Source organism: Corvus moneduloides, chromosome 2 (assembly GCF_009650955.1).
Source record: "Corvus moneduloides isolate bCorMon1 chromosome 2, bCorMon1.pri, whole genome shotgun sequence".
In the NCBI taxonomy this organism is placed as follows: domain Eukaryota; kingdom Metazoa; phylum Chordata; class Aves; order Passeriformes; family Corvidae; genus Corvus; species Corvus moneduloides.
Window position 1 is genome coordinate 236852 of NC_045477.1, and position 27866 is coordinate 264717.

The window sequence follows — 27866 nt, forward strand, 5'->3', positions numbered from 1 at the left end:
CCCAGAGCACAAAGGAAACAGGCCTGTTCGTGTCCCACCGTGGTGCTGAGCGTGCTTCCTTTGCTTCCTTCTCCCATCTCCTTCCTCCTCTCCAGCATGAAGCTGCACAGTGAAAGCTGATACCAGAATGCCTCTTTCCCAGGCTCCTATAGGCAGTTGTTTCTATGATCTTTGTTTATGTAGGTCTGAGGCAGATTAAAGTTCCTTTTACACTCAGAGGGCTTGTCAGGAGATGGGGTGAGCCTGTGTATGTATCTCACCCAAAGTATCTCAGACCTCCTGGTACCTTCCACCCTCCTTCCCTAATCATGCATTTTGTGTTCTCCCCCTAGGCTTCCTGGTGCTCCAGGAAACTGCCAACCACTTACATATCCTAGTCATGCTACAGGCATGCTCCTTCCCAATATTTATTAACCTCTATTTCCTCTAGTGGGAAGTGGAGAAGGGAATCACGGAATCATCAGGGTTGGAAGAGACCTTCAAGGATCTCTGTCAGTAAGGCTGGGTCTCCTTACTGTGGGGGATTTCACTTGGATTAGAGTGTGTCTTCCCCCCTAAGTCTTTTCTGTACAGGGGTGTTGTCCTATGACAAAATTATCTCCTGAAGTTATTTTAAAAAAGCCCTAAATTGTGATAGAGGGATGTGTTCTCGTACAAATATCACATGGACATCTATATATATATATGTTGTAATTTATAATGGCATTTTAGCACCTTAGGAAGCGATTAGTTTACTTCAGTGCCAATGTTTTTGCCCGTGTGAAGTGGGAGTTCTTGCTGACATGTGCTGGAGTCCTTCTCCTGCCCTTCAGCTGATGATGGTTTAAATAAAAACCACTTTCTTTAGGAGTATGTCAGAGGAGTTCTGTTTCGAAAAGCTGTTTGCTTTCTTAAGTCCATGTGCACATATGTTTTTCTCTTTATGGTCTTAGGTTTCAGTGGTGTTTAAACCCCATTTTCCAAAACTCAGTTATTTAGAAGCCCAAGTGAGATTATTGTATGAGTGTCTTCACTGTTTGTGGAAAAAAGGGAACAGAGGTTATAGCCCCCCCCAACTTCATCCTCTCTTTACCATCTTTTCCCTGTTAACTTTCTAAAGATACTTTTTGAGCTGAAAGCTCAAAACAAGAGAGAAGGGGATAGAAAACTGTTGTGGTCTTTTGTAAACTGCGTAAGACCATCCAGATGTGTAAGAGGCTGCTGTAAACCAAGGCTCCAGTAATTTTGAAAATGAGAAGCTGTCCATGCATACAGCTCCTAGAAATCTGATCCATCACTTATTTGGGGGGGGCGGTTTGAGCATCTGGAGCGATTTCCTAATTTTGCAGGAGCCTTGGTGTGCAGTTGAGGGCTGAGTGCTTCCTTTCTGTCTGCCTTTCTGACTCGCTGGTGTTAAGCACCGGGAGCAGGGGTCCAGGAGAGCTGTAGGAACACATGCTCTGGCTCAGAGCTGGTGTTTGGACGGAGCTCATCCTGCCTGGGGGGCAGCAGGAGGCCTCGTACAGCCTTTGGAAATTTCTTTGAGTCCGATCTGGCTCTGTTGGCTCAGTCCAACCAGGCTCGTTTCACGTAGGAGTTCAGCTGAGCGCTGATGGGAGCCGTGGCCATGTTTTTCTCCCCAGCCTGGCATTTTGTTTGGTTTCTCACGTTCCCCTGCTTAGTCATCGCTCCTCTCAACTCCTTCCCCCTCTCCTGACTGGCGCACCAGCCCCTGCCTGGAGGATGGTGTGCATCTCTGGGAGTTTGCCCTAGCAACCAGAGAGCTCTCCAAAAATAGCTCCTCCCAGGGTGGCAGAGCCTCTCTGAACCTCCGGACATGGCTCTGGGGTTGCCCAGGGCGCTCAGAGGCCGCAGTGCTGTCTCTGGTGGGATGGGACAGAAATAACCAGGGGTGGATTGACTCTGCATGAGTGATGCTGTTTGAGACAGGAGAGGAATTCCTGCGGTGTTTTTGTGCTGAGGGAAATGCTTTGGAGCCCAGGTGCTGCTCCTGTGTGCCCACGTGCGTGAGTGTGTTTATGCCTGTTACCTGGGCAGCCACCTGCCTGGGCACACGGGTGGTGCCAGGCTGGCCATGCCAGGGCTGGAATTTCCTGCTGAAGAGGCTGCTGCTGGCCCCTGTGCCCCTGGAGCAGCCTGGCACCACGGGTCCCTCCTGAGGAGCAGGGCAGCCACTCCAGGAGAGCTCTCCTTTCTGGGAACACGGCAGCACGAGTCTCTGCTGCTGTTTGTTTTTGTGATAGTCAGCACAGGAAATATTTTAAGATTCTTTTGGATTGTGGCCGTTTGCTTTTCCCTGTGTCTCCAGTCTAAGAAGATTCCTGTGTTTGGGATATCACTGCATTTCCATAGCACTGTGGGACTTACAGAGAAGCGTTCAGTGGTCATCTGCTGCTGTGGCAAAGCTTTTTTTGCAGATTGTCTTTCCATTGCTTTTGGAGGGTGTTCTGCAGCCTGGCGTGTTGTCACATCCACCATTCCTGATGATCAGCTTCATTTTCCTCCAGATCCTTTCCTCTAGCCATCTCCAGTTTTTGCAATATTTAAAGCTATCCCATGTAGCTCATATATATTTTAAAAATCTTTCCTTAAATGTTTTTTGTTCTTGATGCAAATTCAAAATGAGGAATTTCAGATAACTTGACTTTGCCCCTGCATTTTGTGCATAACTTTTATCATTTGCAGTTGCATTGGAAGTGTAAACACTCTCTTATAAAACATGAAATAATCCCAAGTGTTCTCAGTGTGCTTGGGTTTAAAGTAGCTTTTAGGTGATACAAAGAAGGATGAGTAGATGCTTGGTTTTGTCTTTGGTGGGATAGGTGTGGGTCAGAAGAGCATCTGCTATTGGGAACTGAGAAAAGAAGACAGTTCTGTGGTACCAAGGGCTTTGCTGGTTTGATCAGGCTGTACCCTGCAAGCTTCTTGTACTCCTTGGAAAACTAAAATGTGCCCCTGACACCATCTGCTTGTTTATCTATCTCTACTCCTTTATAATACAGCTGCGACTTGCTTAAAATAAAAATCCAACCCAGGCCCCAGAAGGGACTGAAAACAGTGGCAGGTAATTGAGTTTTAATGTGTGATGACATGCAAGATGTAGGTTCTCAGGGGCCAGAAGTTACGTAGATTGTTGGTATAAGGAGACAGAGGACAGCCTGGATTAAGGCGGGGGACAGATATTTATTTATTTGTATGTGGGAGAGGAGAAGCCATCAGCTGTAATATTTACACTCAATTACCCAGGGAGGGCTTGTAATTACTTGTGTTCTCTGGAGCATTCTGTATTCTCCAGCATATTCCTGCCATATGTGTTTGGTTGCCAGGAGTTTATATACATTTTCTCCCTCTCGTTCCAAACAATGTAGCATTTATTAGGAGTTTCATGAGTTGTTGTTTCAAGGGGGGAAAAAGCCCTGCACAAACCTGTGCTCTGGCACGGCACCAGGCCTGTGTGTGCCGAGTACGTCACACGGGAGGGTAAAAAGTGGTTTATGAACCAAAGCACTGTGGACTTGCCTTAAACCCCACGAAAATCTCTTTCTAAGGGCTCCTCCTGATGCCTTGGGGTGGTTGCTAAGGTGGCTTTTAACCCCAGCCCCTCTCCACACCACGAGGAGAAAATATAGGGCTCCTGTTTGTGAAGTGATGCTGTGCACATTGTGATGGGGACTTTGGAGCCCCATCCATGCCTGTCCCTCTTGGAACGCACAGACAGAGCTGGAGATGGGGTTCAGCCTGGCAAGAACCTACAGAGCCAGGGTTGTGCTGTCCCTGAGCCCTGTGGCTCCTTGGGGACCTGCAGAGCTGTACCTCCCCTCCCTGGGCATCCTCTCCACTGCAGAGTCTCCAGGGTCTCTTCCCAGCAACATTCCCTGAGATGGGGAGAGTGTCCCAAAAGGCAGATGACAGGGAAAAGTTCTGGAGTGTGGCAGGAGGAAGCTGCCTGTGAGAAATTGCTGTGGTTAGGGGCTGTGTGTGCAGGAAAACTCTGCTGGGCAGGAAAACTCTGCTGGGACACAAGGATGGATCCGTGGAGGAACCGCTGCAGTGCTCTGGCATTGTTTGCCATGCTCACCTCTTTTTTTCCCCTTTCCCTGGAATTACTTATGCTTGATTGTTGCAATTGATTGCAATTGTGAGAGCTAATTTTTAGTGCATAAATTTTGCACTGGAAGCCTGCCAAGTGTTTGTGTAATGGAGGAGAACAACTGCACAGGGTTTGGTGTGGGGTGTGCTTGTCGTCCTTGCTCCAACCAAACATCAGCAACCAATTCATGGGCTGATTTTGATTTATATACAGAGAATATTTGTATCTAGCCAGTTGTCTCCAGGAAGAAAATTCAGCTTCCTGTGGAAACAGAAGAGCAATTTACAGAGCTGTGACGAGTTCTAAGGACAAGCTGATTTTACTGCCAGTGATGAAGTGATCATCGCCTCAGTTTTAAGACAAATAACCAACCCAGGCGAGTTCACTTTTAAACTTTGTGTGATGGAACAGAGAGCAAATAGTGTTGTTCCGACCCTAAGAGACAAATCTGGTGTGTTTAGCTGATGAGGTTGAAGAGCCACACACCCACAGGGATGTATAGATATGGGCCCTTGGAAAATGTCACAGCCCAGTCCAATTTCCACGAAGTTCAAAGTCAGGACTCACAAGGAAGGGAGGTTGAGTTGCCACAGGATAAAAATCAAAGCTTTGTTTCTGAGTGAAATATTAACTCAGGGATAAATTTTGCTTTCTACATCCACATTTTCATATATTCAGGAGACAGTGAAGTTGAGCTGCTTTGTAGGGCTTTCCTTCTTTTCCACCTGCATTTGGCCAGAGAGGAGCAAGAAGTGTGAAGGGGTGAAGAGATGTGAAGCATGCGGTGGTGGTGGTTGAGGCTTTTTAGGACTGTTTTTATATGGATTGAAAATTGATGCTAAGAAGAAAAGCTCATCAAATAGATTATTTTTGGTACTGAAGTGATGGGCTCACTGTAAGATAAAATACCAGAGCTCTGTGGAACTTGTGTTATCCTTCTCCCACAGGTTTTTGGTGTCTCCTCTCGCTTGGTTTTTTTTCCTGTCATTCCAGTTGTGATTTATCTTAGATGCTTGTTTCAAAACAAGTCACACTGTCAGGCTGCCATTATACAAACATTTGTCCTGGTAATCCTTCCAGAGTTATTCACAGATACAAGTTTTGGCAAAGTCAGGGACAGGAATGATGATAGGTGGAAGATCCACCTTCTTGAAATCAGTTAGCTTTTTTGTGTTGTTTTGGGGCTTTTTTAGTTGAGCTTGGTGCCATATGGGTTTTACTTAAGGACATGGTTTGTCCCTGGAAAAGCATCTTTGGAAAGGATGGAACAGTTTAAATATGTTCAAGAGAATTAATTAAAATGCCTTTCAATGGAAAGGGAAGGAGAAGGTTTTTTTTCCAAAATAAAGCTTCAGCCTGGTGAAACATTTTGTATCAGCTACAAAAGGAGCTCCAGTACATTTCTCTGAAAAAAGGGATGAGCCAACTGCATCTGCGAGGTGTGGGAGTGACATTTCAGAGCCCACTGACAGTCTCATTGTCAAACTAAACATCGTCTCTCTCTTACTGGTGCTGAGAGCTCCCTGCTTTCCAGGGGTACAATTGCTCCTTTGGAAAATGCCAGTGGAAGGCATGGACGTCTTTGGGCTGGGAACAGGCTGCCAAGTAAAATTAAAGATTGAATTTAAATAGCCTAACTCCAGAAATCAGCCCTCCTTCCCCTGTCAAAAAGCACTGGGGAAAGGGAAAAGCACGAAGTATTTTTTGGGCAGTGGGGACTTTCACTGGTGGTTTCTCTATCCAGTTCTTCCAGGTGCTACAGGAACAGCGTGTTACACTGTGGTGATGTTCCTGAGCCTTAAGCTGGTGCAATTACCTCCTTCCTTACTGGAGGATTTCCAGAGGTAGAGCACTAGAAAGTGACCTTTGATGTCCTGTCTGAGTGGTGATTGATTTGAGAAGTGAAATGCCACAGCAGAGGGGACTCGGAGCTGCAAGACCTCTCTGCTGTGCTGTCAAGTGAGCAGCCGCTTCCAGCTCCAGCCTGGATTATTTTGTTTACGAGAAACTGACAGAATGGTAGGATTGTGTAGGTTAGAGGAGCTCTCTGGTCCCACCTCCCTCTCAAAAAGCACTTAGCAGCATTTTTGTGTGTGTGTATGTGTATAAACAGAGATCTGGTGCAGATTGCCACCTTCCTGCGTGCTGTTGTGCTGTTCCCAGAGTGGGGGCTTGCCACAGGAGATGTGCTCAGCCCTGTAACAGCTCTGGTCTCACAGCCCTGCCACGAAGAAAGCCATCACCTGGACTGGGAAAAAGTGTCTTGGGAGGAGCAGGTGCAAGGAGTGAGTCTGAGGGAAGAGAAGAGCTAGGCAGGCACTGATAAAATATTCCTGGTGATGGAGCTGATGGCGTAAAATCGAAGGCCCAGAGCTGTGGCCAGGACCAGGAGGCAAAAGGAGCAGTAATGAAAGAGAAGCAGCACATCAGAGAGGCTGATTTGAAGGCAAAGCTCAAGTGAAAGCAGAGGGGAGGCTTCCCTCTTTGATCTGTTTGATCTGCACCTGCGGCGCTGTGTCCGGGCACCTCCTGGAGAGGGGCTCTTCCAGAGGTTCCTGTGGAAGCAAACGCACGGTGCTGTGAGGGCAGAGGAGCCTGCTGGGCCAGGACACATTTCTGCAAGGCTGTGTTGCTCTGCAGAGTTGCTTGCAGAACAGAAACTGGAGGCAAAGACCCCAGTCCAGGTTTTCCATGGGGAAGGCAGGTGGTGTGGGGTGAGCTGGATGACAGGTGAGGCGAGGAGTGTGTCCACAGTCACTGGTGCCTGCAGTCAGGTGTAAGCTCTGTTGGAAAAAAAAATGCCCAGCGCACACTCAAGGGCTATTTTTTAAATTTTTCCCTCCAGAAACTCTTACATATTCCTAAACTTTGCAGTTTTAGGATGCCACAATGCCGTGGGGAGCAGGGGGAGCAGGCTGGGGAGAGGGCACAGGGATCAGAGCTGCCTGGAGGGAAAGACAAAGGCTGGGCTTGTTGGCTGGTGGGAAAGGGCCAGATGGAAGAGGGAGAGAGGGAGGAGAAACGGATGTTGGAAGTGGTGGGTCAGGGGTGAGGGGCTGCAGCAGCCACACCTCGGGGTCTGACCATGGGGGCAGAGCCAAACAGCACAGCCAGAGGAGTTCAGGGTGCTGCCAAGGGTGGGGAGAAGATGTTTTCCAGAGGAAACAGCTGGGATCATTCCCAGGCATATTGTAGGGGTTTTTTTTCCCTGTAGGGTGATGTAGTGAGTGAAACTCCGGTGTTGTTACCGGGAATGGCTCCTTGTGGGGTTGGATGCTGTGCTCCCAAGGTGAGGTGGGCTGCTCCCCTTGGAAGCCAGAGCAGCAATTGTCCTTAGAGACTGCTGGAGCAAACAGGAGAGACTCCTGTGAGCAGCTTTAGTGGTGCTGGCAGAGCATGGCTGGGGCTGCCTGTGACCTGTTCTCTGTTTCCCTTGGCGTGTTTTCCAGGAAAGAAAAGAAACATTGCATTCTTGAGTATCAGGGTGATTTTATTTTTTAAAATGACTTTTTAATGCTCCGTAACTCAGTTGCTGTGGGTTTGGGCGGCATGATTTTACTGACATGTCTGCACAGCCATTTATCTTAATCCTTCCTTTCCTCTGCACGTCCATCCCAGTTGTGCTCCTTGAGTGGAGCTGCTGCAGGATGAGCCTAAAGGCTCTGGAAGTGCCACTGTTGCCCTCACGGTTGTTTCTCGAGAGCGCTGCCTGCTCCGTGGGCTGTCCCAGACTTTCTGGGAGCAGGAATCCTGGAAGCCAGGCTGATGTTCTCACGGAGATAGAAGTGTCTTGCTGGCAAAGACAGCTGGGGTTTGGACTTGCTAAGAGTCACTAAACCATGAGTTGACAGGAGTGTGTTGGAGGTGTGATGTGAGGTAAGAGACAGGTGTTGGGCAAGAGCACAGGGGGAGGGAGGTACCTGGCAGGTGGATGGGAACACAGCCCTAAAACTGGGTGTCAGTGTTAGATGGAGGAGACAGTGATTCAGGCACTGCACACGTATCTCATGGATACAGGCCTGTGGGAACAGCACTCCTGGAATAAATGAGGCACAAGTGGTTTAGCTCTAATTTATTTTATTTTTTTGTGCAAGAGGTGGTGGGTGTGTTGCTGAGACATGGGGATGGCTCGGTGGTGGCTCAGTTTGCTGACAAAGTCAGGGAGATAGAGTAGGGCACAGGAAGGGCCAGGGGCACCTGGGCTGTGGGGTTTGGGGGATCAGAGGCAGAAGAGAGCAGGATGGGACGAGTCCCCCTGCCAGCAGCGAGGCAGTCGGGGCTGGATCTACCCTCCCAGCCCAGCCACAGGCTTTAGGGCAAGTCACTGAGATAGAGAGGGTGGGGTTTTCCATCCATGCCCATGTTTCTTGCTTTCTCATTTAGTCTTTTGCCATCTCTGCTCTGGATGGGCTCTCTGCCCTTCCGCCTGCCAGTTCTGTCACCTCTGAAGCCACCACGATCCTTGGGAGTGTGACAGGGGTTCCCCCTCCCTGCACTGCTGGGAGGGACCCCTTGATGGGACAGGCTGTATTTTTGGCAGATGGCTTAGAGGTGGGATGCTAGGAGATGGGATGCTGGGGAGCTGGGACAGCCAGCTCTTCCCATGGCACTCCAGAGGGGCCTGGTGAGCGCTGAGGGAGCTGGACAGTGCACAGCAGCTCTGTGACCTTTTCTTCCCAGATTTGCAGCAAAGATAGGAGAAGCATTTGGATATGACCTGTTTATAGCCTGAGATAATTTCTGCCCTGGCAAACGCAGAAAGAGATAAAGCAATGGAGAGCTAAGAGCTAAAGCTCTCCTGAACAAATGCTGGGAGCATATGTAATAGGATTGTTGAATTGGAGTTACATGTTTTCCAGGGTAAGTACTGCCTGATGACACCGGGCTGTTGCAGCCACGCTTAAATCGGAAAAAGGACTGGGGATTTACGGCAGTTGTTGGGGATGCTGTGAGCTTCCAGAACAGCAAAAGGGAAGAAAAGGCTTTTGTAGATAAGACAAAACAGGTCCCTGAGAAGGCTGGAGCTCCTGGGGGGAGAAAACATCAGAGCTCTGACCTGGGGGTAGTTGGGTATCACAGGTTTTTCTCACACAAAATACAAACTCTTTGCAGCCCTCCTAGCTGAGCTTCCCTTAGTTTACATGGGAAAATGGAGTTGTTTTAGCAGCACTTTCGTTTGTTTTTGTGCTCACCTTTCAAGAGATGCATTAAAAACTCTGCATAGCCTGAGGTCTGTGTTAAACACATACTATTGAAGTACAGTTTTGAGGAAGCTAAGCTTAGGAGCTCTTAGAGCTGAGCTTGTCTGCCTAATCTGGACTTGGTCTCTTTCCCTGTGAGGGCTCTGGTGCAGTGTTAATTACAGGGCAGCTCCTGCCTCACCTGCAGCACGGCTGGTTCCTGGCAGTGCTGGCGGCAGTGGGCTGCCCCTGCCCCAGTTTTGTCCCAAGAGGGACTCAAGGACGGGGAAGAAGGATGGTTGTTGCTGTCAGTTTGGGGAGCCTGGGATCTGCGTCTCCTGGGGACTTGGTGGTCTGGCTCATGAGCCGTGTGTCCATCACTTGAGCTCTTCAGCCCCAGCCAGGCAAGAGAGGGAGATGCCTCATGTCCGAGAGAGCTGCTTGGGGGCAGACATCTGTGATGGGGCAGGGGCTGGGAGAAGGATTTTGCGGGCTGGGAGAAGGGCTTGGGTACACGTGGCAGCTGCCGGTGCTGGGTGCGAGCGTCCTTGCAGAGCCCGTCTGTGCTGAGCACATGGTGGTGGAGGCTCTGTGGAGCTGCTGCATCCCGAGCCTGGCTCAGGGCCAGCACAGCCTCTCCCCGGGGCTTTCCACACCCCTCCGGGGGTGGTGGGAAGGGGAAGCGCCCGGCCCGGCCCTGGGTATCAGCGCAGATTTAATCGCGGCGGAGCGACAGCTCTGCCCATCACTAGGACTCAAGCCAGCAGGAATTAAAACTTCCAGGCTGATCTCCATATCCTTCGCAGGATAAAATTTCCCAGAAGTGTTTTTAATCTGCTGCTGTCTGTCCTGAGCTCCCTATAGATGCAGTCCCTCTTGTGCCAAGCCCTCCTGGCTCCACAAGGTGTGTGGGACACCCTGTGTTCAGCTGTTTGTTGTTTGTTCCTTTTGTCTGATTTCTTTCCTGAAAACCCAGCTCTGCCGAGGCAAAGCAGCAACCAGCACAAGAAACAGAATGGGTTGGGTTGGGAGGGACCTTAAATCCCACCTCACTCTAATCCCCTGCTCTAGGCAGGGACACCTTCCATAGACCAGCACCAAGCCCTGTCCAACCTGGTTGCTGGGAGAATCTCTCTCCCAGGTTACCTGTCCCTGCTTTCATCCTCTGTAGGCCTCCTTTGTGTGTTTGAGTTTTTCCAGGAGCTCCTTGTTCGTCCACACAGGTCTCCTGGAGTTCTTACCTGCCTTCCTGCTTGGAGGAGGTGAGCCTGGAGTATTAACCAGGTTTCATGGACCCTTCTTTCATCTAGGGCTTTATCCCACGGGACTCTACCAAGCAGATCTCTGAGAAAATGACTACATCCAATTGTTGTGGACTTTTTGATGAAAATGCCTTTTTTTCTGGCCGTACCTTGTCTTCCATGTGACATCCTAGAGCCGTACTTTACCTGCTGTAAGAACCAGGGAGATGCTGCTATTCCTGTGCATGGCTTGCTGGGAGAGGGGAGGTGCAGCTGTGCATCTGTGACCCCAAATCACTGCTGGGGTGACCTGGTTTCGCTCCAGGGTGGGTGGTTGGAGGAACTCGGGTTGGGTTTGGTGGGTCCTTGTGAAGCAACGCCAGCTTGGAAGTTTTTGTCTGAGAGCTGCTGTGGGATTGGGGCTGTTCGCTCCTGGCAGCTCCCTCCTCTCTTTCCCAGCTCTCTGGCCATGGCTGCTGGATTGTCAGTGAGCAAAAGACCATTCCTGTGGAATTATGGATGGATGAAACAGCGGCGGGTGTTCAGCCGGGCGGCTGTTCAGAGAGCAGGTGTTTCCTCCCGGGGTTTAAGTTACCAAATTCATCAGGACATTTCAACTTCTTGCATTTTAAATTCCCTGATCCCCAAGAACAAAGTCATTTTCTCAGCTTTGGAGGCTGACATCTGCTTACAAGGATTACGTGTGTTCCTGGAGCAGTAGGCACAGATTTTCTTTGTGGAAAGGGATATACTGGAGAGAATATTAAACCCCAGTACAAGTTCCTGCTCTGGAATGGAAATTGCTGTGCAGGTTTGGAGCAAGGCATGTTGGAGCTTGCTTATTTATTTGGCAGATGTCTGATGGTGTTACATCATCCCCAGCCCTTGGAGCTGTGAGGGCTTTGGAGGGCTCAGCGTGCTGCGGTGGGTTGGGTGGCCACGGGATGCTCTGCTCTTCCCACTTTCCTGGTGTGGGAAAACAAGCGTTTCCCATAAGGTGCCGTCAGCAAGCGCTGCCTCCCACAAATCTGTGTCCTGAGGTGATGGGAAGCGCTGGTCAGGGAGAAGAACCGTAGGAAATCTCTGCTGGATGATGCTCAGGAGTTGTCAGTCCACTCATGTCTCCAATCTCCGAGCAGCGTGTGGGGGTGATATTTGCTGGGGATAAGTGACCTTTTACTGCTTTCATTGTGCAGGCATTCTAGAGACTTACTTTTAAAATAGATTCTGTTTTGCTACCTGAAACCTCTGCCAGTACTTCCAGGTCATTGTTCTGTGAGATCCACGCTAACCCCAAGCATAATTTTGCTGAGAGCATTCAACTGGGAGCCAAGCTTTCTGTAAAACTCCAGATCAATAGCAGGGGTACAATTAGCTAAACCCAAGTCCTGTGGAAAGAGTTGCTTTGGAACAAGTAAATGCTGCCTTGCAGCCCTCAGAGCCTGGAGCTGACTGACCGCAGACCGAAGGGAAACCGCCTTAATTGGCTCTTGTGGCTCTGGCAGGATACAAACAGCAACAAACAGTGAGAAGCAATTTGGATTTGAATTATTTCCCCCCTGCATTAATAGGTCGAGGTGGTGTCAGTGATAAAAGTCTGGCTGCTGTAGTTTGGCCGAGGTGTGTTTCAAGGGGTCAGGCAGCTTAACAGCAGCTCTGTGTATCTGGATGCTTGAAGGTGACCTTTTGATCTTCTTTTTTCGTTCCAGGAGCTGTGTGGGACAGCCAATGTTTCCCTCCCATCCTGTTTGCCACTGTGACACCCTCATGTGAGTAAGGACTGGGGTGGGTTTGGTGAAGGTGTGTGTTTGCAGCTCCTGCCCACCCTCCTCCTGCTCTGTGCCTTCCCTCTCCGTCCTGGGGCAGAACCCCCCAGCCTGCAGAGCAGAACAAGTGGTCTCTTAGAAGTAAAAACGTGAAGGCTTCTTGGAGATGGAGAGTGAAATGTTTATAGGAGAGACCCTGTCAGCAGCTGCGAGTTTTGTCCAAGCAGCATGTCCAGCAATGTTTATAGAAACATGGCAGCACTAAATCGGGACGGTTGGTCACTAATCTTTGCAGAGACACAAAACTGATTAAATAAAAAGATTCCTTGAGGCACTCTCTAAATTGCAATATAAGGGTGACCCTGGCTTTTAAAGGCTCCCCTGTGGCCCCTGTTCCTCCCCACGATTCCTCTGTGTGGTCACTCCAAATTGCTGCCAGCTGGCCCATTCGTCCTGTGTGGGGTTGTGCTGCTTCTCGGCTGTGACCTTTCAAAGAGACAGACAAAATCTCTGGCTTATGCAAATCTTTGAATTTGCAGCCAGCCTAACAGTGGGGAGGAGGAATACAGGGAGTTTAAACTGCAGAGGGAAGAGATTCTGTTCTTTAGTGCCTCACTATTGACCACAGACCCCACTGTGCCCATAAATGACTCTGAGTCTTCTTGCTTGTTGTGTTTGAGGTTTTCTTGCCTCTGTGTTGCCTTTTACCCTTGTTTCAGACATCAGGTTATGGTATTTTTTCAGCTAGACAAATATGAGCTGTTTTTCTGTTCCAGGGTAAGTTTTCCTTTCCAGCCGAGTGGTTTTGTAGTGCGGTGCCTTCACAGAGGCAAAAACAGAACAGAAAAACATGATTTAAAAAAATATCAGCATCATAAAGAAAGAGGAATGAAACCAGAGGACTGCTGATCATCAAAGTGAACGTGCCAGTGTGTGAACATGTGGCAGGGCAGTCAGTTAACAGAAAATGATAGTGAAATTGGGTGATATTTCTAGTCTCCCCAGGGGGAAAGCACATGTGTTTTACAATGGATCATGAAATGTTATGGTGTTCGTGTCTAATACGTTAATTCTGCCAGGGCAGTAATCCCAAGGTTCCAATCCACATTTAAGTTGGAAAGATATGCACAGGCTTTTATTGAGGACATAAACGACAGTGCATTTAAGGCAAAATAACAGAAAGATGGGAGAGGTTTCCACTCTCTCTTCCCTTCTCTCCCACTCTATTGTATCAAATACTGACTCATGCCAGAGGGGCTGCCCCCCTGAAGCCTGGTGCTTCTTCCATGGCAGACATAGAAGTTAATCCTGTTTTTTTTTTTTTTTTTTTTTTTCCCAATTTTGGGAGGGAGATGCTGTTTGTGATGTTTTTGTGCTTGTGTGGGTTTTGTAGGAGCAAGTCTTGAGCACTTCTAGCTTGAAGCACCTGCAAGGGCCGGTGGTTGTGGATCAGCCCACGGTACTGATCCAGACTACAACCTGTGTATTGTGCACCTGGGTAGCCCTAAGCCAGCCCCAATTCCCTCCTGTGCTTCCCTGCCCAGTGGTGGAGACGTGGCTCTGAGCCTGAGCTGTCCTTTTAATCAGGGCCATGTGTTCCCTCTCCCTTCCTTGCAGCAGCAGTGGGGCTTTGCTCAGCGCACAGCGAGCAAGTTCAGGGAGCCAAAATGGCCAGAAAATAAAACTGGTGTTTTGGCCAGGTGTGTTTTGGGAGCCAGGTTCCTGGAAGAGGTAGGCGGGATGTGGCAGCCCTGATGTGGTCATTTTTGGAGAGGTCTGAGGAGGAAGGAGGTGTCTTGGAGCCTGTTTGGTTCTCTCGTAGTCCCAGTAGTGTCATCAGAACACTTCACTCCAAAGCCCAGTGATAGATGGACACCCTTGGTTAACCCTTCCTTGCCAGCTGTGGGGCTGTGCTGCTTTGCTGTGCATTTTAGAGCTTCTTTGCTTGCGTCCTGCAAGGTGATGTCCCAGGGGACACCTGCTGTAAGGACCAGGGTGGAGAGTGCGGAAGAGGAGGTCCCTCCCTGGAGAGGCTCTGTATCGCTCGTGCTGTGGGATCCCCTGATGGAGAGAGCGCAGGAGATCTGAGGCCTTCTGTGCCTTTTTTTCTGCTTTCTCAGGGGTCCCTCCAGGACTTTGATCCGTGGCTGATGTAGGAGGCTCTCAGTTGGGTGTGTTGTTGAAACGGGAGAAGAGATTGATGCTCACGCCCTCTGTGCTGGCCCAGCCCCAGCTCGAGGGAGCTCAGCCGGGTTCTGCAGAACCCCGAAATGCAGAACGTGGTTATTTAGGTTTGAGGAGTTCCCTTATCTGCCCTGAGTGTGGCTGCAGTGGGGGAAGTGGGCCAGGTTATAAAAGTCGTTTCTCCAAGTGACCAAGCCCAGCATCCTTGACACGCTTCAGCACACGATCCCCCCACTTCTGCTTTTGGGCAATTAATGCAGCCCATGAAACTGAGCTGTTCTGTTGCTCTGCAGTGTGTTTGTGTGCTCCCTGCCTATTTACTGCCACTTTCAATACCTCTCCAGAACTATCCATCCCATGCTCTGTGTCTCAAGCACGTCTGTGTGCGTGTGTGTGGGGAGCAGAATAAAGGGAAGATAACGTTGGTCACACAGACTTATTCAGAGCAGGATCTGCCCTGATATCTCTGCGAGCTTCTTAGAGTTGGAGCAGTGACAGCAGGCAGCATTGGAGTCCACCTCACAAATGTTGTGTTTAATCCCAAATCAGGCTTTAGCATTCAAGTAACAGACAAATACTGAAAAGCCTCGTAAGAAGTAGGAGGAACAGGCAGGACTTTAAAAAAAAAAAGTATGAATGAGGAAAACTAATCAGCAGTTCTGGAACCATTATGATTTTCAGAATGCAAGGCTTTTGCCAGTAAAAGGGACCGGGTGTCTGCCCTTAAGCTTGCTCAAGAAGGTAATCTGTGTATGAACTCCCAGTCTTAGGGATCACTCAGAGCCTGATGGATCTCTGAGCCTTCAGTCTCACATTTGTGCAGGTAAAAAGGCAAGATCACGCAGCAGTGGCATTAGAAGCTGGGGGCTCAGGTCAGACCCCAATGCAGCCCTGCCAGAGGTGTGTAGCCCATGGCTGTCTGTACCTGCTGTCTGTCAGAGTTGCTGCTGCCGTGCAGCATTCAGGAATGGGCTCACAGGAGCAGGGCTGGGGATGGAGTACCACAAACCAGGAATTCTTTGCCTGCTGTGTCCAAAGTGAGCCGTGGCTTCCTCCAAAAAGTACTTTGGAACAAGGTTTAGAGGCTCTTTATTTTGTTTTAAATGTGCTGGTACCAAAAGATAGCCAAAGACTTCTGACTGCAGTACAGAGAAGATGCTTCCAGTTGCTTCATGCTTTTCTTTTGCACTTGTTCTGCCTCTCCTCTCCTTTTCCTGCTGGCCATGGAAAAGAGTCATTGTTTAAAGGTGTTCCCTGGTCGTGCTTCTCAGTTGCTGCCATTCCATGAATGGCGAGGAGGCTTCAAGGCAGTGGCTCATCTCCCCTTGATGTGGAGTTTTGGCCTCTCTGCCAGGCATGGGTGCTCCTGGGCGTTTGGTAATTGTCTGGGCAGTGCCCCTGCACTTGGGGTCAGCATGTCACTCTAGTGGGAAGGGACGTGTGGGGTCCTCCCAAAGCAGGGTCAGCTCTGGGATCAAAACAGGCTCCTCAGGGCTCTTCTCCAGGCAGGGCTTGAAAACCTGCAGGGATGGAGCAGGCACAACCTTTCCTGAGAACCTGATCCCACTTCCCTCTTTGCCATGAGCATCTTCAAGGTGGAGACCTTGGTATATCCCAGCTGCTCTGCCTGTGATTCCCTGTGTCCCACTGAAACATGGTGCAGCTGGACTTGGCAGGGCACCACCATTGTGGAGGCCTGAGAGAGACCACAGATGGATACAAACTGTGCTTTGAAATGAAGGGTTTGTTCCTTGTGAGGAGCACAGCACAGGCAAACGGATACATGGAAATAGTGTTATATGGGATGTTGTGTCATGGCTGTGAATGAGGGCAGGATAAATAGGAAAAGTTGAAAACCAGCATTTACCTTCATATAAAGTCATGTTGATCTTTCAATTAAAGAACGTGATGTGAGTTTTGAAAGGGAAAAAGACTGCCCAAGGCAGCTTAGAACAAGTTAATAGGAAAGGGGAAGCAGGGAAGGCGGTGAGACATAGAGCACAGACGTGTGGTCAGTCCAGTTGTGCCAGCCCTGTGTGCCAGCTGTAATGTTTATAACCCTGAGTCATCCTGTGACAGTCAGTGCTGGTGGCCCTCTGGGCAGGGCCTGAGGTCCAGATCTCTGCTCACCCTGGAGGGCTTTGGGTCAGGCTGTGAGTGGGGTCAGGGTCCCCTGAGAGAGGTGTTAACAGTGAGGTTCCTGTGCCGTGCTCTGGTCCAGGGAGGTTGGAACCAGGTCAGGGCTTCTTTTCATTGAGGTGACATTGACGGGAGATTTGGTTTGGGGTTTTGTTTTTTTTTTTTTTTTTTTTTAGCCATCTGGCTGTAATAGAAGAAATAAATTGGAGCTTGTTTTCTAAAAATGAGAACATGTGCAGTCAACCAGCATCTTTTATTTTTATGCAGCACGTCTAAAATAGATGCAAGTCTGCCTCTTTGAGAGCGTGCATCCGGCACGAAGTCACAGCAGCGTTGGTGCTCCTGCCCTCTTCCTCTGTGCTCCCTCCCCTCACTTCCCTGCTCCCACCACTTGGCAGTGAGCTGCTGAGGGGGTGACTCGTGTTTGGATGTGCCAGTCAGCCCCACACGGCAGGGGGAAGGTGGCAGTGACATGAGGATGTGGGCGGGTGGCTGTGGTGCTGCTCTGGTCCCTTCTCCCTTAGGAACTTCTGTGTGGGAGAGGAAGGGAGCAAGGAACCTTGTGGAAGCCTCCTGCTCAGGTGGAAGGTAGAATTGGATGGACAGGGAAGCTCTGTCTGGACAGAGGAGTTCCTTACTGGCAGGGTGCTTTCTGCCATGTCCCTGGAGTGGCAGGCACCGATGGTCTGTGCTTGAAGCTGTGTGTTCAGGAGAAAAGGAGCCCAGAGTTGTTTCCTTTGGGTCTGCTGGGAGTGGAGAGCATTTCCCCTCTCAATTCCTGCTTCCAGCACATGAGGAATCATGGAATCACAGAATCATTTAGGCTGGAAAATACCTCTGAGACCATGGAGTCCAAGCTGTGCCCGATGCCCACCTTGTCCCCAGCCCAGAGCACTGAGTGCCACATCCAGGCTTTCCTTGGACACCTCCAGGGATGGGCACTCCAAACCTCCATGAACAGCCCCTTCCAGTGCTTCCAACCTGCCCCTCCCCTGGCCCAGCCTGAGGCCATTCCCTCTCCTCCTGTCCCTGTTCCCTGGGAGCAGAGCCCGGCCCCCCCCCCCCCCCCCCCCCCCCACCCCGGCCGCCCCCTCCTGTCAGGGAGTTGTGCAGAGCCACGAGGTGCCCCCTGAGCCTCCAGTTCCCTCTTCCTCTTTGATGTCCCTTCCCTGTGTTTGGGCGGCTCTGCAGTTGTCCAGAGCAGGGGAGCAATCTGCCCAAACTGTCTTTTATTTTCCGTCAGGGCTGTGCAGGAGATGGGGATAATACTTGCCTTGCAGGGGCATTGTGAAAGTTAATTTGCTAATTATTTACAAAGCACATCAGAGTGCTGCTTCAGTTATACACAGGGTTATGATAACATCTAATTAGTAATTCCTTATGATGCTTCATTTTCTTTCTGCCATAAATGTTGGTCTAATAGAGGGACAGCCCTGCCTGTGCTTGTCATCCCAGTGCCTCAGAGGGAATAAAAAAGCTGGATTTGATGTGGAAATGGTCCCTTTCCCCCCCCATCTTCCTGTGCCACCTTACCCACTGTCCCCTTTGGTGAGCTGCTGCCTAGCTGGTGTCCATTGACAGGTTACTGCTTGGGGAGAATTCACCCCTTCCATGGAAACCTCATCCCTCTGGCAAAACCCCTTGCTCTTCCCTGCTTTCCCATCCTTCCCAGCCTCACAGCTCTGTGTCCGTCCTTGCTGGGCAGGGGCAGGTGAAGGATGGCAGGCAGGAAAGGAGGAGCTGCCATGGGACGATCTCTGCCCTCCCTTTCCGTGGGATCTGGACCAAGAGCTGGGATAACAGGGTAGAAGATTTCCTCTCTAAGCTTTTCTCTTTCTTGCTCTCTGTCTTTGCCTGTGTTTGCATCCCATATTGTGCTGTTCTGTCTCATGGGGTGTGTGCAGCATCTTGTCTTCGCTTTGGCCGGCGTGGATATGAGATTTCATCCTGCAGTGTGTTGTTTTTCTCTCCTCAAAGTAAGTAACACTCAGAGACCTTTGCTGTCCATCACACATTGCTGGTTTTGCTCGGCTGTGAGTGGCTTTGGGCGCTTCTGAGGGTGTCAATATCCTGTGTGTTTAATGCTTCAGTGCAGTGAGTCCAGAAGCTTGTGATAGCTATTTTTAGTATTGAAAAGTTTTGACAGCTAAAGTAAACCTACATTACCCATCACTTGACAGCATCGTCACCAGCGTGCAGCTTGTCACTCTCGTTCGGAGCTGATTTTTCCAATGAAATTAAAACTATTGGCAGGGATGTGGTGGAAGTGTGTCAGTACGCAGCATGAAAATGACAGCAGCTACTGCCTGGCTTCAAAAAAATGAGAGGAGGTGTTTGCATTAGAGGTCTTGAATAAAATGTTCCTCCTTGAGCCTTCCCATGGAAAAAGGAAGCAGTCCCTGTTCTGTTAAGCTCTGGCTTATCCTTGCACCACGCGGCTGTCGTGGTGCGGACTGAATGGGGTGGTGGGTGCTGCCCTGGGGCATTGCACCCCCAGTTCGATGGGGATGTCACAGCCACAGCCATGTCCCTGCTCAGGGGCACCTGGGTTGGAGCCTCCAGCTCAGCCAGATGGTCTTGGGCACCCCATAAACCCCCCTGGTGCTGGGCAGTGAAGAGCTCAGGGTGACTTTGGGCCTGTGTGTGCGTCCAGAAGGGCTCCCCCACTGCGGGTGGTCTGTTGATGACTGGAAACAGGGGTTTTCTGTAGGTACTGATCCTACATACACAAAGGTGTGTGTCGTACCTGCACACACCTGGACGGTCCCAGGGGAGATGAGCAGCCCTGCCTTTGCCCATGAGGTGATGCCACTAAGTGATGAGACAGCCCCAGGGCTCCAGGAGCCTTGGGACAGCGCTCCCAGGGATGCACAGGGCAGGATTGTTGGGGTGTCTGTGCAGGGCCAGGAGCTGGGCTGGATGATCCCTGTGGGGCCCTTCAGGCTCAGGGTGTTCTTTGGGTGTCTGCAAGCAGAGTGCCCACATCGGTGCGAGAGCTGCCAGCCACAAGCAGCTCCATGAAATGCAAGCCTTAAAATTTAACTTGTGCTTGGGCCAGAGGTGGTTCCTGCCTCTCGTCACTTGTCTTGGTTTTGCAGGCAAAGGTGCTGGCTTGCTGCCAGCATCCACTCCCTGGAGCTCATTAGGAACCTTTTTCAGCTCCCCTTGTAGCGAAACAACAGGGATCAGCTTTCCCAGGAGCTGATATATCTGCTGACCTCTCCAAAGGGAAAAAAACCTCCTGTAATTCATTACCTGACTTCTGTAGAGGCTGAAAGGGAACTATTTGTGACTGAACAATACTGGCCTTTCACAACTCCCTTCCTAATCCCAAATAGAAACATGAGGCTGAGAAAATCTTTGTGATAGCAGGGAGTATGGATGCATTCAACACAGTGTAACTTCTCATGGCATTAATGTTTTGTAATTGCCAAGGGTTGGCTGTCAGGTTTTTATTGGACAAAGCAAAGGCAGGCAGTGTGTTAAACATCACTTTGAGGGCGCAGAAGTGATTCTGATGGCGGTGTAGTGGTTTTCCATCTTGTGAGGTGCTGCATCACAGAGATCCAGTTTGAAAGCTGAGGTTTTAAAAAAAACCAATGCAAGCTAAGTCAGCTTTCTTCTTCAGTTTATGATTGAATCCAAGATGGCTCCAGTCAAACTGTCCCCACCTACGCAGGGACAACCCTTTGGTCCTGCCAGGTACGTGAGGCTGCACAGGCACAAGGAGTGGGATTCCAGGGTGAAGGCCAGTGCATGGCTTGCCCACATCATCCACAGGGAACTTTGAAGGCCAGGTCACGTTTACAGGGCTGCAGTTTTTCCAGGATTCCGTGGAAAAGGGCACTAACATCCCAGTGACGTGTGCCCCGTGCCTGCGAGTGCCGCCAGCTTCGTCCGTGCTTATGGGATGTTTGGAGAAGCACCAAAACGGGCCATGGACATCAGCTCCTTGGTGTTCCCCCGGGGATGTTCCTGACAGATGATTAGTGGCTAGTGGGCCCAGGGTCGTGTCCTGAAACACGTCTGATCAAGGTAGGTGATAATCACCTCAGGAACCCCACCATGACTTGCAGAAGGACCCGAGTGGCTCCGGTTGTCTGGATGGTGGAGACGGAATGCTCCTCCAAGGCCAGCTGTGCGTGCAGGTGAAAAATAAGACAGATACAATCATGAATTTTTGAAGCACCTTGTCTTTGTAAAGTAAGCCTTAGTTAAGGAGATACGGTCTGCGGAGCCCTGTGTGAGTGTAGCAGATGCTCCTTGTATCTCACCTTCCTGCTGTGCTCAGGGTGAGTCACTGTGCTGAAGTGACTCCCTTCTTTCTGCCCCAAGTGCTAATCCATTGTTAAAATGATATTAACTCATGTGTGCTAATTAGCAGGTGTGCCAGGGTGTGAGAGGCCCAGGATGTTAACTAGGGTTGGTAAACACACCTTTATGCAGGATGCAGACCCAAATTGTGTCTGATGGGACTCCCTCTCCCTTCCTTTCACAGCAGAGAAGTGCTGTGTTGTGGGACCTTTGTCCTCTGGGCTCTGTGGTGGGATATCCATGTCTCAGCTCAATATTTGGGAGAGCCTGTGGGTCCCTGGAAGGTTCATAGAATCATGGAATGTCTCGAGTTGGAAGGGATCCACAAGGACCATCCAGTACAACTCCTGGCCCTGCACAGACACCCCAACAATCCCAGCCTGTGCATCCCTGGGAGCGTTGTCCAAAGGCTCCTGGAGCTCTGTGGAGCTGTGACCATTCCCTGGGGAGCCTGGTCAGTGCTCCACCACCCTCTTCCCCCCTTTGGGGAAAGAACCTTTTCCTGATCTCCAGCCTGACCCTACCCTGGCACAGCTCCAGCTGTGCTGGGTCCTGTCCCTGTCACAGGGAGCAGAGATTGGAGCTGCCCCTCAGGAGGAGGTGCAGCCTCCGTTGAGGTCTGACCTAATTTCCTCTTCTCTAGACTGGTGGGATTCATCCTGCCAGAAGGACGGAAGGAAAAGAGACTTTTCCCAGTGGTATCATGACTCGGCTGAAGAGAGGAGGGTCATTTTGTGCCCAGCTGCAGGGCTGAGCTCATGGCTGCTTGTTGAAGCTCCTGGAGGTGACGTTCCCTGCAGGCATCCAGCTCTGGAGCTGGCCTGGCTGTCTCTGTGCCGTTTCGGGCAGAATATGCCGGGCTGGCTCAGAACAGGTTTTGGTAGTTCCTCGCTCCTTGCTTGGCGCAGGGGAGCACTGCTGTTTACACAAGCTGGCTCGCGCCCTCGGAGGAAGCCCACATCAAAAGGGTGTATCCCAGTGCGTCAGCGGGGCCGGGAGCCGGGGCCAGGCCTGGAAATGCCTGTTCTCCCCAGCGGGAGCGGACACGCCGGGCCTGGCACTGCCCGCCGGGGTACTGCCTGCCAGGGCTCCCGGCGAGGCTCCTGTGGGACGGCTGCTCCACGCCTTCCCTGCGTGGCCAGGCCTCCTGCTCCCACCATCCCGGGCCCTGCCGGGTCGCTCACCCAGCCAAGCTTCTCTGGAGGAAGCATCTCATTTCCTAGGAGGAGGGTGGGTTGGATCCTACATGACTTGGGCGAAGGCTTTCCTTGCCTCTCCCTCTGTGGATCTCTCTCCATACATAAGGGTTGCTGTTTATGGCTGGCTGGTTTTTCTTCCAGTGCTGAGGGTCATGATTGAGGGGGAAGTCACTGCTTTTCTTTTACACACCTGCACTGAACCTTGTGGCTCTGCACAACTCCCTGACAGGAGGGGGCAGCCGGGGGGGGGGGTCGGGCTCTGCTCCCAGGGAACAGGGACAGGAGGAGAGGGAATGGCCTCAGGCTGGGCCAGGGGAGGGGCAGGATGGACATCAGCAGGAATTTCCCCATGGAAAGTGTGGTCAGACATTGGCAGGGGCTGCCCAGGGAGGTTTGGAGTCCCCATCCCTGGGGGTGTCCAAGGAATTCCTGGACATGGCACTCAGTGCTCTGGGCTGGGGACAAGGTGGGTATCAGGCACAGGTTGGACTTGATGGCTTTGGAGGTCTTTTCCAACAAAATGATTTAAAAACCCACCAGTGGTCGCACCAATGTCTGAAGCTTTCTGCAAGCTTCTCTTAGAGTAGGGGTAGCACACATAGCTCATGCTTTCCTGGGAGTTCTGGCCATTCCAAGGATTTTCTTTGGGTAGCAGGAAGAGATACCCCACAGTGCTGTGGCAGGGTGCAGATGGACCCGGCACTGGTGGCAGAAGGGTGGTGCTGCCTTTTGCCCTCCAAATCTGAAAATCACTCCAGACAATCGCTGGATCTGTCGTAGTAAGCACCTGTCCCTCCTCTGAGTGTGGCAATGTGGGTGCTGTGTCTGTGGGAGCTGGTGTGTGCACACCTGTGTGTAGGTACATGCCGTGTCCGCCTCACGGCAAGGCCGCTCCAATGGGAATGATTCCATTCCGATGGGAGTGATCCCGGCTGGGCGGTGTGGGAGCGCTGACCTGTTCCAGCGGGCTGGAGGTGGCCATGCCTGAGTGGACCCGAAGGCAGGCAGCAGCAGCCCCTGTTGCCCTCTGAGTCACTCAGGGCTCACCAAACCTGCTCGTCTGCTCAGGGTGTACTGAAAGCTTCTCTCCCGTTTGTTTGTCGCGCAGATGGGAGCTGTTGGTTTGCTCATTCTGGGTTTAAATTCACCATAATGTTGAGGATTGATTGTTTCAGTGCTGCTCAGTCCAAACTGTGTCAGATCCCATCCCTCCTTCAGCCCTTTGCTGCTGTCAAGGTGGAGCACTCTGATGCTTCTGGGGTGTGCCTGTGGTCATGGGGGAACCTCGTGCTGAGCGTGGGTGGATCTGTTGGAAACATCTGAGGCTGCGAGTGCTGAGATGAGAAGTTAAACCCAACGTGCTGTTTGAAGTGGGCTCAAACTCACTGCTCACTCCTGTTCCTGGTCACGGGGGCTGTAAGGATGACTGTGCCGTGTCAAATTGCTTCTCTGATATCTCATCCCTGTCCCAAAATAGAATCATCCCCTCCCTTGCTCTGTACCCGCAGCACCCGGGCGTGTGGAGCCCCACAGCCGCACTCCAGCTGTTAAATCCTTGCAGTCCCACAGCAGCATGTCCAGCCCTGGATCAGAACTGGGCTCCTGCATGAGCCTTTTGCCATTTTGTTTTGTTCTTTTCCTCATGGTTCCGTCCTTTTCCCAACTTGCGGTCACTGCTGGGTTGCAGAGGGTGGGACTGCAAGGGTACAGTTATTGCTCAATACTTGGTGTTTGTGAAGTATCACGCAGAGTTGTAAATGTTAATTTGTTAATTAATTTGATTTCTGCTTGTAAAGAATATTTACTGTGTTGTCTACTTCCTTTCCAGAGCAGTTTCATACCTGTTTGCCTTGTCCCATATACGTGGTGCAGAGGCAAGGTGGGGGAGGTTGGGGGAGAAACACAGATGGTTTGGGTTTTGTGTTGGTATTTCTTATTTATAGCAACCATTAGCCAGCCCTGGTCTGGAGGATGCTGCTGCTCAAATCTTAATCCAGAGACAGTTATGTGGAAGTAGGGAATTAAGTAAAACCAGATCTATGCGTAATTTCTAATTCCCCGAAGTTCCTGATCCTGGAAACCCTTCTGCACCTGTGGGCAGCTCGGTGGGAGCAGCTGCTGGTGTGTTTTTAACGCGTTCTCTCCAGAAGCACCATCTGGATACGTACCCGGGGAAACCCTCGGAGTCGTGGGAGAGTCGAGGGCAGAGGCAAAAGGCACAGAGTAGGTCAGAATGTTTTATTTTCTGTCTTGCTGGTGAGCTGCTCCCTGCAAACACAGCAGAATACCGTGCGTGGGGAAGGGACTGTGGAGCTGGTGCACTGGGAATGCAGGAGGGAGTCGCCTCTGCGGGCTCACTGGGGATTTAGTTCGATTTAGTTCTTGGCTCCTCTCGCAGCGCTGGTGAGTTAAAGTCACCCTGGAAGGATGTCCCTAGGAATCCAGATTTCAGGAGCCGGGGGGTTGAGTGGCAGCTCATCTGAAGCCTGTGACGGGAGGAATTAATCAGGAGAGGGAGGGAGGAAGAGAAGGAGGGAGGGAGGAAGGGAGGGATGGGCAAAACCCCAAACCTTCAAACACACCCAATTGACCCGTCTCATCTTAGCGTGAAACTTCGCAAGTTACACCCACTCCGAAGCAGAAGGGGAATGAAACGCTGGCGCTTCCTCCTTTCTGTTACCGGCAGCTGGGGCTTGGGAAGCACAACAGGCAAAGATGTTTGTGCTGCTGATGATGAGCGGTAAGAGCTTGGCGGGCAGCAGGAGCTCTGCCTGCCCGCTGGGAGCCGGGTGGGGGGAGCGGGAGCAGCTGGGACTTGGATAAAGCTGGGGAAATGTGTTTGGGGGTGTAGCACCCTCAGGCTGCCTGACCCTGTGTGTCCAGGAAGGCTTTCCTCTCCCAATTCCCGTCTCTCCCCGGTGTGGATAGAGGTGTTGCTTTCTCTGAGTTGTGTTTAGTTGGGTTGTCAAGGGCTGTTTGCTTTTCCAGGGCTCACACTGCTCCCTGGACGCTGCGGGCTCAAACTGATTGAATGGGAGCTGGGGACTTCATAGCTGAATTCCCTAAGAGAGAAAATGTAGTGTTGTGTTACTGGCTAGAGATGTTCCCTTCTCCAGCTGTCTGGCTTTATTTTCTGTAATTACAGGTTGCCATGCTCTTTAATTGTTGAAAATGAGCCCCGTGAAAGGTTTCAACTTGAATCCAGCTCTGTTGGGTGTCTCTGCGAGGTGGGGAGAGCTGGGGAGCTGTGAAGGGCAGTGCTGCTCTGTGAGGGGGGAAGGCTGGCTTGGGGGTGCTCACACTTCCCAGAGATTTGGGAACACTGCGGAGCTGGGACTGGGGGAACCTCCTCCGTATCGAGCTGCTCATTTTTCTCCTGGTTCCTTCAGCGATGGCTTATCAAGTTATTTAATATCCCGGGTGCTATCTCTGAATCTAAATTGCCTAATTCTTGGGTTGGTGACAGGAAATGTGAGCACAGAGCCCTGGCTCTGCAATTACTGTGACTGAGCATCAGGGCTGAGCACCAAGTTGTCTGCCGGCCCTGCGCTCTGGGGGACGAGCTCCCCATCCTGTCCCGGCTCTCCACCCTGACCTGCTGTCCCCAGGGCTGCTGTGGGAATGTTGGGGATGGCTTCTGCTTCCCAAGGGGCACGGGCTTGCCTTCCCACGGGCAGGGTTCAGCCCTGACTCAGAGCTGTGCAACCCATCAGCCATGAGTAATCCTCCAGGGCAGAGGCAAAGGATAATGCATACCTTTTTCTGAGAATTAAGTCACTCTGGAGCTGTTGGAAATGTGCTTTCGTAGTTTTGTTTCGTATACCAGAGCCCCACTGCTGAGCTGGCTGTGAGTTCCTTGGATGGTGTTTTAATATTGCAGGAGGGATTTACATTTCCACACGTGATCAGTGCTGTGGAACGAAGCGAGCAGGTTTGGTGGGTGTCACTGGGTTGCTTGTTTTTCCCCATCCTTTCAGAGCTAAAAGTGATCCGTGCATTATGGAAAAGGTGTGGAAATTGCTGTGCTAAGCACGGCACACGGAGCTCAGGGATCAGGTGCCCAAATGTGGCAGGCCTGGTTACGCTTCCTGGGGAACTTGCTCTTTTGAGGGTGCCTGTCTGGTTTCTAACTTGTTTTGAGGCAGAAACACTTTATTTTTCCAAAATGCCTGACAGAAAAAAAATCTGCCAAGCCGCAAATTTGCATCATTTAAGCATTTGCTTGAGCTTTATGCTTCTGCTCCGGGAAATCAGTGGTAGGATTCCTGCTGGAATTGGTGTTGAGGAATGGCATTGATTTTGCAGCGGCAGTGAGTCTATTAGGCATCAGTGTTTGGAGCAGACTTGTTTGTCTCTAATGAAGTTACACACTGTGGCTTGAGTTGTAGGTAATGGTTGTTTGGAAATGAACCCCAGGAAAGTGCAGCTAGTTTCCTGCAGGATCAGTGACCTGGACTGGCTCAGGGAATGCCTGGGAATCCTCCTGCCAGAAGTTGGGGCAGGAGAATGAGGGGGCAGAAATGGGAGCTCCCTGCTTAGGACAACAGGCTGGCTTGAGTCTAAACTGTGACCTCACTGTGTGCATCAAGCAGCGAGACCTCATTGCTTCCCTTTGGCTCTGAAGCATTTGCCAGCACTGGTCTTCTCTCAGGTTGTGAGGGCTATTAGTTCAACAAATTAAAGGGTCTTTGATGTGGGGCAAAAAAAGGCCACTAGAATAAAATACCAGCTTCTAAATAATTAATCGTAAAGAAAAATCCAGTGCAGAAGTAACGGTGGCATCGAATCTTTGCAAGAATTCATCAAGAAAGAGGACGAGTCTCTTCTGATGCATCTCCCTGGGTATTATTTTGTTAAACTGGCGACTGTGCAGAGCGTTCCAGGGAGTTTTATGGCCCAGTAATCCATTGCTGGATGAGGGGAATACATTATTTATAGATTAGAGTGTTTTAACATCCTCACATGGGGTTGTTTAAGGAGGTCAGAATGCAGAGCAGTGGGAATGGGATTAGCCCAGCTGTGCCACAAGCAGTGCAGGAGCAGGGGGTGAAAGGGGAAGTTATCATGTAGATATTTATGTTTTTATTGTGCCTCACAAGGCATGGGTCACGTAAAAGTTAGGGGTTTCTAGAACCAGAATGTAGTTTTTATTGGTTGTGACATCTCAAATTCTAAGTGAACTGGAAACAGACATGAACATCCTTTTCCCTGGTTCAGCAGACTCGCTCCTGGCAGCGTGTTTGCATTCCCAGTGGGATGGAGGCAGAGGGCTTGAGGAAGGGGGAACGTTTGTGAGAACTGCCAGCCCCTCCTTCCTTCCAGGGGAAGCTGTTGTGTTGTTCCACGTGTGAAGCCTTTCTGCATGCCCGTGTCCCAGAGGCACAGCCCTGTGAGTGGCGCTGGGGCTGGCAGACAGGTACTTGATTCACTGCAGAGTGCTTTTAGTGTAATTGCTTTTTGAGGCTTCCAATTAGCCTTTCCCTGAGAGTTGGGCTGTGATGTTCTCAGGCAGCTTGAAAAGCCCTCGTAAAGCCAAGCAAAGGAATGATCTGGGCAGGGGAAGGGGGTGCCCGTCAGGCAGGACATGCATCCTCAGAACTGCAGGCCGAGCCCAGGGAAAGCTCTGGTCCTGGGAAGGGGGTCTGCTTCTGGTTTGCCTCAGGAATCTCCACGGTCTCGCTGCTGCCAGCACCCACAGCAGTTCCCACTCTGGTTTCTGCCTTTGGTCTTCTCAGCAACGAGCTCTGGGCTGG

At 50.9% G+C, this 27866-nt stretch overlaps 1 protein-coding gene across 6 annotated transcripts in view; it reads left to right on the plus strand.

Moving 5' to 3' along the window:
* The window catches only part of TIAM1 (TIAM Rac1 associated GEF 1), a 158341-nt gene that overhangs the window by 33453 nt on the left and 97022 nt on the right, over positions 1-27866 (plus strand). For 4 of the 6 annotated variants that reach the window (XM_032094421.1, XM_032094424.1, XM_032094411.1 and 1 more), the window contains one exon: positions 12221-12280. Coding sequence is in view for 1 of the 6 variants with exons in the window: in XM_032094405.1 (XP_031950296.1) it covers positions 24829-24853 (25 nt within the window). In the remaining 5 variants the exon portion in view is untranslated. Of the gene's footprint in view, positions 1-12220; positions 12281-24695; positions 24854-27866 lie in introns of those variants that run through there. The other 2 variants (XM_032094406.1, XM_032094405.1) reach the window with 1 other exon arrangement.